Below are 9278 nucleotides of genomic sequence, written 5' to 3' on the forward strand. Positions count from 1 at the left end.
TGAGATGTTGTATGGGGCAACTTTTTATACAACAGAAAAATGTACTTTTTTAAACATTTTGATATGAACAAAAGCGTGACCCGCCACAGTTTTTTAGGAGTGCATTCTAATTAACTCTCTTCATGTGTGGTGAAAAAATTGGGATGGGTCAAGCTTTCGCTCACACTTTCTTATCACTCTGAAAATATGAAAATGCAGGTTTTTCGAAGATATTGTAAAATAGGTTAACTTTTAGGTCTTCAAAGAGGGGGAAAAAAGCACTAAAACATAAAAAAAGCATATGGAGGTGATTTCAACAATTTATTTAGCATTTTTTATGCTAAAATTATCATGTTGTAGAACTTTGAATATCATGAAATTTTGTGGGCCAATAAGGGCCTTCATCATACCTTGTCCTTTGCAGATTCTGATACCTTTCGTTATGGACTTACAGTAACAAATTTTAAAAAAATGCAAATTCAACTTATAAAGTGGAAAAATAACGCGATCAAATTAATCCCGCGAAATCGGAGTTCAAACGATTCACTAAAAAGACCCAAGCTGGGGTGAAAAGTGCTTTCAATAGCTGTGCTGCGCTGCGCACATAGCGCATGCGCAGTGAATAGGTTCCCGCGGCTTAAGCCGGTATGCATGAGCAGAGCCCTGAGCGTATCGGCAAATGAACCAGCCAAAGAAAGACTTCGTTACACTTAAGTGCACGCCCGACCGCTCTGACTGGGTTGTTGTAGTTACAATTGTTATCTTTGAAGGTGTCTGGATTCATGTTTGCTTTCTGGTCCTGCACTGTGTCACAGAAATAGTCAATATTTTCATCTTTCTTTTTCGTCTATAAATGTTAAGTTGTCCCAGGAATACTGAATAAGAAAGACCGTCAGAGATGTGAAAGGTGAATGACTGTCTTTCTCGTACCCGTATGTATGAAATAAGCCAGAAACCAAGCCAGACATCAGGGCTGGTAACTTCAAAATGTTACTAGCCCAAATGGAATTTAACCAGACCAGATATGGTGAATTTACTCAGGTGTATGGAACATCGAAATTTTTGACCAGACCATCGGGCTGTCTTGCTGTACATTTTGACCGTCCGTCAGAAATCTAGCCCGTCTTGGGCGGTCGGACGGGCCTTATGTCATACACTGTTATAGGGCTGTAACGATACATCGAACAATTGATGGATTGCAATTGTTGAGTTTCCGATAGCAATCAATCGATTGTAGAAACGAAACACTATCGATGCATCGATAGTATGTGTGACTATGGATAGTTTAGTAATGTGACTTCCGTTGATAAATACGCAGCGCAAAATACAGGAATGTACCAGATTGGTTCACTTTGATTAGAGTTGTCCGCGATTGAAACTACTTCAACTTGTTTTTATTTCATATAAACTATACATTCATTTGAGAAATGACTTCTAATGAGACAGTTCAAGGAGGAAAAAAACCTATTGCAATAGTATTGCAATAGTTGGTCACAATATACTATCACTATCGCAATAGTTGTATCCCCCTGAATAGTCAGCCATAATTATTTATGTCCGATACGTGCGTAAAATCAACTATACACAAAGAACAGATTTTTTGCAATGATAGATTTTCAACACGAACATAAAACTTATCGTGGTGACCTCGATGGAAAAACATGAGTTTCTCTAACCCGCATGGACCTTTGACTCACAAAAACGACAAAATGATTGGAATCCATGTTGATTTTATTATGATAATTGCTCATTTTTAAAAGAAAACAAAACAAAGAAGCACTGATTTTCATACAAAACCATGTCTGTACAGGTATGGCCCTGGAATGTTTAATATTGAATATATTGGTAAATGTTATTTTGCGTGTCATACACGATTCAAGGTCAATACCGAGTGTAATGTCCACGTGACTGTATGACCGCTAGCACTCTCCTCCCCATACCCCCTGTCAGCCTCCTGATCCTCTGAAGGGGCAGGCTACGCCATTCCTCGTGTAAAGCAACTTCCAATTGGGCCAGGTTCTGTACACGAGGATCGCTTTCTTGCACACGACGACCAATCATGTCCCAGATATGCTCCCAAGGGTTACGATCGGGGCTCATTCAATCGTGAGATATGTCAGGGGGCGCTTAACTAAGTTCATTGTGGATATTATAGCAAAGGTCACCGATACTGGAGTTAGTTCAGCAAGTGCAACACACTTGCAACACAGTGCGATGTTATTTTGCAACGCCGCGCTCTTTCTCATCCTCATTATATATGCAGTTTCGGGACCTGTGCTAACACATTCACAGCAAAGAAAGGGCAACAGTAATAAAGCTTGTAGTGTTAATACAAAATGACTTAATGACACATCCATTAGTACCAATTTTCAGAAAGATCACAATGGGGTTGAAAAACGACAGAAATAACTTAATACAACTCATAAAAATATAGTTACTGGCTACGGTGTACTGGCACGCAGCAACTGGTCAAAACTGTTGAGTTGTTACCGTCGACAGACCGTGGTTAAGCTTGTGCCAGTTGAATCGGTCCATTCCCGTTATGTCTGTTCCGGTTCACGAGATCTCGCGCTATTTTAACTGCTCCAGACCAGGAACTGTGTGTTCATTGTCCTGACCACGTGACACAGGACATGCGGCCATTTTGACTTCCATTTTGTGGATGTGGATTCCGTACTGTTACCGGAAATATCTTCACGGCAACATTAATTGGATTATGTCCAAATTTTAAAGCAAACAACCTGTACTATAAGTTTACAAAGTTTTAATCCGAGCAGAGGCGTTATCTCCAAATATCAAAAGAAACAAAGAATGATCACAAGATCCCTGATTCACTTAGCTTCTAAAGATTATGGGCAGGCCCTGGGAGTCTCCCTTATGGGTTTATTTCAAAGAGTAGACAAACTGTGAGTAATCAGCTATACAGGTACAGTGCATTATGAATTGTAGGGGTGCTCCATGTTTATGTTCACGAATAGACAAAATGGGAGTAGCCATATTGTGCGTAGTCATAATGGGAAGATACCACCTTTGTCTAGTTTTAACTTTAAGTCCCGTTGGATTCTTGCGATCGAGATCATGACGTCACTATTTATGAAGACATGCTGAAACACGGCATAATCTTGGATGTTGATATGAACCTTGAATTTATCCACAGTTGGCATTTGTATTTCCGTATTTAACGTTATGTCATCTTTCGAATAATGTAGTTTTATTTGAATCATAAAAGGATAGTTTTGCCAATGGAAGGAGAAACGCAACCAATCAGGTGTTGGTCGAATTGCAAGAAATTTGTAAGACGCATGACGTATTCGAGAAGAATGGCCAGTAATGTTCACCTATCCCCACCCACATCGACATCAACGCTGCCAGTCCGACTATCAGACTACCTTGTTAAGAGCTATTGCTAAGAATTGTTCCTGTTTATAATGGATAATTTAGAGACCCACCACCTTATACTCAACATGAGTTGACTGGGCTTTGGTTGGATGGTGAGTAATACAGCTATAAAATATTGGGGGAATTGTAAAGCTGGTAGTTGCTTTATATAAGGAACTGATCAAGCATCTAATATTCCTCGTCTGGCTTTACGTACTTGGTTTTTCGTCCTGTGAACGAGCGACACTTTCTTGTCTACATTAACTAAGGAAAAATGCATGCAAGGTCATTGGTTATTTTTTCACATGTTTTCAGCTCTCGCAACTCTTGTCCCCTGGTCCCTATCACCTTCCACATGAATTAAACAAATGTTTGTGCCCCAGACTTAACCAGCCTTCTTTAGCAATAAGAAGGGGAAAATAAAACAATGCCTCTCAACCACACTACCAAACTCCACCCCACCCCACCTCACCCAATCCTCAACCCTCAACATCCTCCCAAGATTATCTAATTGCCAACCCAGGAAATAACTAGTATTCTTTCGAAATAATAAGGTAGTTCATAAAAATATCATCTTTGAAGGTGTATGGATTCATGATTGCTATCCGGTTCTGCACTGTGTCAAAAAAACAGTCAACAATCTCTTCTTTCTCATCTTGTGCCCTTGAGTTGGAAAGCCCGGCGATGAATGTAAAGTTGCTCCAGTTCCTGTGGGCGGCCACATACGCCCTGGCAAATCCTTCCCTGTCATCGATGCCCTCCTGGTCCTTCTTTGTCTTCCAGGCGGAGTAGTACACGTCTTCGACTTTGACGACGTCGGCTGAAACAAGACGCAGACCCGATATCCAAACGGGAGATGCTGGATTTTCCAACGGCGCTTTGAGATCTCTGATGTTGTAGTGGCAAAACGGCACGTTTGTGTTGATGAATTCCTCGTTCGTGATTGTACCCGAATTGCGTAATCTCTTCCACTCTTCTGTCAAAACAGAAATAATGTTTTGCAAACAAAATCTCGATTCCTCAAAGTATTCGCAGGACACGGAGACAAGTAGAACTCCTCCTTTCTTGAGTTCTTTACTCCTCATCAGGAGAAACGTCTCCCAGTCTGAACGAGCCTGTTCCTGTAGGGCTTTCTTTTCTTCTGCGCTACTGTATTGGTTAAAATAAATTGATTCCTTGAAGAGAGTCGGTGTTTTCGACAACCAGTGAGCAGCGGCCATACACATGATGAAATGCATGGAGCTGGATGGTACACACTGCTTATAGAAGTCTACACCAGATGCCAGAGCAAAGACATTGTCCATGTCAAGAAGGTACGATTTATGGCCAGGAATTAATCCAGAGATACATTTGAACAAAGAGTTGAAGTCGTTTAAGGCTCGATCTTCGTAGATGACATTGAACTGACACTGGGGACCGTGTCGTTCTTTCAGAGTCGTCAGTATATTCCTCAGGAACGGCATCGAAGATGACCCATCTGCTGCGCCGTAGTCACCGATGTTGAAAACAGGCTCGTTGAAAGGAATATCTTCCACCAAAGCTTGTACCTTGTCCCTCACAGGCTTTGTTAATTCTTCAGTTTGCTTGGAAAGTGTTGAGCCATAATGGCCAGACCCTGGTTCACCATAGTGGATATAACCTGTATTGAATAGATTCTTCGACATGTCTGTTTAAATCAGTTGAAGGGTTGTTTGACTGAAAAAAATCAATTTCCTGAAATCTGTTACTTTTGTCTTTTTCTTCTTCAGTGACTTGTCTGTGACATGTGGTTTCTGAAATAAAATATCAGTATGTCAAAACTAATTTGAAAGTTTTCATACGCAACATGGGAAGGATGTTTAACCATGGCAGAACTACTTTGCAATAGAACAAAGCGATTGAGTGAAATGACAGAGGTATAAATTGCAATGGGAGAGAGCAGTAGTGCAAGGAGATAAAGTGGCCGGGCAATTGGACGTTTACATGGTGATGGTGATTGTTGGGATTGACAAAAAAAACAAAGGCCAAAGAATGTGATATGGATGAACGACTGACAACAAACGAATTCCACAATGAACCATATTTTCAAGGTTCTTCCCATCCTTCTCTGTCCCCTTATACTTGTCAGTAGAACAGGCAAGTAAGGGAAATTGTTATCACCAATATAACTATAATCCCTATGAAAAAATGCGTACCTTCTAAATTATAACAGAAATGCAAACCACAAAAATAATTTACAAAAATCACCCTCCACTCACTACACATTCATCATACACAATCATATCAATTAATTTCCGACACGAAGGTTCACCCTCCACTCACTACACATTCATCATACACAATCATATCAATTTATTTCTGACAACAAAAATCATCCTCCACTCACTACACATTCATCATACACAATCATATTAATTTATTTCCGACACGAAGGTTCACCCTCCACTCACTACACATTCATCAAACACCAATCATATCAATTTATTTCGGACACGAAGGTTCACCCTTCACTCACTACACATTCATCATACACAATCATATCAATTGATTTCTGACATGAAGGTTCACCCTCCACTCACTACACAGTTATCATACACAATCATATCAGTTTATTTCTGACACGAAGGTTCACCCTCCACTCACTACACATTCATCATACACAATCATATCAGTTCATTTCTGACACGAAGGTTCACCCTCCAATCACTACACATTCATCATACACCAATCATATCAATTTATTTCTGACACGAAGGTTCACCCTCCACTCACTACACATTCATCATACGCAATCATATCAGTGTATTTCTCACACGAAGGTTCACCCTCCACTCACTACACATTCATCATACACCAATCATATCAATTTATTTCTGACACGAAGGTTCATCCTCAACTCACTACACATTCATCATACGCAAACATATCAATTCACACACCTGACAAATCAGCACCGATATCTCCAAACAAAACACACAAAACAATAGTTTAAAATGATTACACAGTTAATTTTCAAAACCGTTGATGTTCACACAAATCTTACAGAAAGTAGATATTTCTCAATTTATGAGAATCGATACACTTCCACTGTGCATAGGTCATCTTGCAAAGATTTTTTTTGTTTTTTACTGCCACATTTTGACGTGACACAGGTACCGGTAATGTTGAGCTCAGTTCGTCACGCGTCAGGACACCCTGGCCAGGACACACTAGTCAGTCAAGGCAAGACGAGGTGAGGCTACACTCGAGCTCTCTCTTACAGGACCAGACTGGTCAATCAAGGTGGGGCGAGGTGAGGCCACACTGGAGCTCCCTCTGACAGGACTAAACTGGTCAATCAAGGTGAGGCCACACTGGAGCTCTCTCTTACAGGACCACAATGGTCAATCAAGGTGAGGCCACACTCGAGCTCTCTCTTACAGGACCACAATGGTCAATCAAGGTGAGGCCACACTCGAGCTCTCTCTTACAGGACTACACTGGTCAATCAAGGTGAGGCCACACTGGAGCTCTCTCATACAGGACCACAATGGTCAATCAAGGTGAGGCCACACTGGAGCTCTCTCTTACAGGACCAGACTGGTCAATCAAGGTGAGGCGAGGTGAGGCCACACTGGAGCTCCCTCTGACAGGACTACACTGGTCAATCAAGGTGAGGCCACACTCGAGCTCTCTCTGACAGGACCGCACTGGTCAATCAAGGCGAGGCTACATCTGAGCTCCCTCTGACAGGACCGCACTGGTCAGTCAAGGCGAGGCGAGGCTACACTGGAGCTCCCTCTTACAGGACCGCACTGGTCAGTCAAGGTGAGGCGAGCCTACATTGGAGCTCTCTCTTACAGGACCGCACTGGTTAATCAAGGCGACACGAGGTCATACAGGAACCCGCTCTTACAGGACTCCACTGGTCAATCAAGGCGAGGCGAGGTGAGGCGAGGCCACACTGGAACTCCCAAACCGAACATGAGTCTCATTAAGCTGTTCAGACAATGACCTACTTTTCAGCCTATCCGAATGTTCTCTTGTGAAAGTGAAAATAAACATCACAAACAACTATGGTTACACTGAATTCCAATTCCTTGTTTCATAAGGAAATGTCATTTACAAATGAATTTCAATTTTAAACTTTAATAACATCGTATTTCTATATTTTATGGCGAGGTGTAGGCAGCATGACATTAACTAAGACGTCACAGACTGCCCCAGTTTGATGAGGTCGTAAAATGATTCACAATGCATCCTGCTCATTGGTTACACCTATTATGTGTTTTTTGCGCTTATTTAGTGTAGTTCTGTAACGCACAATGTCCGTACCACACCGCCAAACGTTTCTAGCGGCAGAGCCTCGTTTTGAGATTTCTACGATTTCCAGGCTTCTGATTGTCAGTGCTCGCTATACGACAGAGCACGCTTCACGACGTGTTTGCAAGGATTATAAGGTGCGTAGTGTTGCAATATACAAGTGCTTAGATGTATCAAATAATACTGATCAATATTTATGTATCCAGTTAAATGAATTTGTCTCAGAATCCAGGACTGCTATTGTACTAAGTTGCGCAATAGGACGGAACCCAGTCAACAGGAAACGAGACTGTTGTGGAATCAATGTTTTGACTTGTCCTTCAGGACCGCACTGGTCCCGAACACTACCCAAATATTAATATATTTGATATGCTAATCATTCACTTAGAATAACGGACGTTATTAAACACACAGAAAAGTCATTATGGTAAGAGTTCCTTCCGTTCCCTCAATTCTTGCTTTCGCAGTTTAACAGAGGTAACGCAAGGTGGTTCGACCCTATATACTGTAATTAATTTGGGGGGTTTTAGTTATTTTTGTGAGTTCTCTAGTAATTTTTCTGTTTGGTTTTGTTAATGGTTTTAGTGTATACGAGCATTAATTTATAAACATTATTTGGGACTGGGGAACAGGGGGAACTCTTAGCATAATACCAGAGCTATCTGTGCATTCCTATAATTATGGAACATTATAAAGCAACGCGATACATAATTATAAACATTTACAAAAAAATCGCAAATTCTACTCACGTCAAGAGATAAAAACAAGCCACTTCTTCAACCAGCCATACGGTAAGTGTGCTCTCTCGTGATTGCACTTATTACACGTGACATTCACCTTATATAGTCACATGTTTATCTCTTCTGCCCTCACCATACGACCACTCAACTACGACATACAGTCCAACCCCACTATAACATAACATACACAGTCAAACCAAATTACGATGTGATCTTGACAACCTATCCTACGTATATCGATGGTTATGTTGTTGATCACTGGATTGTCTGGTCCAGACTCGGCTATTTACAGACCGACGCCATAAAGCTGAAACCTTGCTGGGTGCGGCGTTGAACAACAAAAAACACAAACACGTTAACCTGTCTCTTAACATGTACGTTCATTTTAACTGCTCAAATACAAAATCTAACCATTTCAATCTAATTATTACGTCGAGGGAAAATAAAATAGACTTTCCCTAATAATTTACAGCATGGCTGTGCCATCAATTATGCTTCAGCATTTTTGATAAATCTCTTTACTAACTGGACATTTTTTATTCACCTTCATCGAGTGGAACAATATTTTCACAAGCATATCACCGTGGACTAAACAGAAGCCATGTAACTGTGGTCGTCAAATACAACGTTTGTCTTATCCTTTGGAGCTGTTAAACTTTAAACTTCAACCAGATGGCATATACTATATTTGCTAGCCCACAATATCCATTCTGTATATTTTAGAACAAAGGTTGTCATTGCCTGATATTATATCTCAAACAGTTAATATGTAATATAGAATCGAAACAGGGCGTAGATTCGACATTAGAGCTAAAAAACTAATATGGTCACTGGCCCTCTAGCCCGTGGCTAGTAAAAATCCAGTCGGACCAGTAAATCTCCACAGTCACCGGCCGGACT

The 9278-nt window shown here is 40.9% G+C and overlaps 1 protein-coding gene across 1 annotated transcript; it reads right to left on the reverse strand.

Annotated features, from left to right (window-relative positions):
* Positions 1-1859: 1859 nt before the first annotated feature.
* On the reverse strand, positions 1860-8456 carry LOC124287259 (loganic acid O-methyltransferase-like). Its single transcript, XM_046723755.1, has 2 exons — positions 8388-8456; positions 1860-5129 (listed from the first exon to the last, which is right to left on the reverse strand). Exon 2 carries the CDS (start codon positions 5019-5021, stop codon positions 3888-3890), a length of 1134 nt encoding a protein of 377 aa, XP_046579711.1. The 5' UTR covers positions 5022-5129; positions 8388-8456; the 3' UTR covers positions 1860-3887.
* Positions 8457-9278: the final 822 nt, after the last annotated feature.

The sequence above is a fragment of the Haliotis rubra genome, unplaced genomic scaffold, assembly GCF_003918875.1.
Source record: "Haliotis rubra isolate DU_JTF1 unplaced genomic scaffold, ASM391887v1 Scf4, whole genome shotgun sequence".
In the NCBI taxonomy this organism is placed as follows: Eukaryota; Metazoa; Mollusca; class Gastropoda; order Lepetellida; family Haliotidae; genus Haliotis; species Haliotis rubra.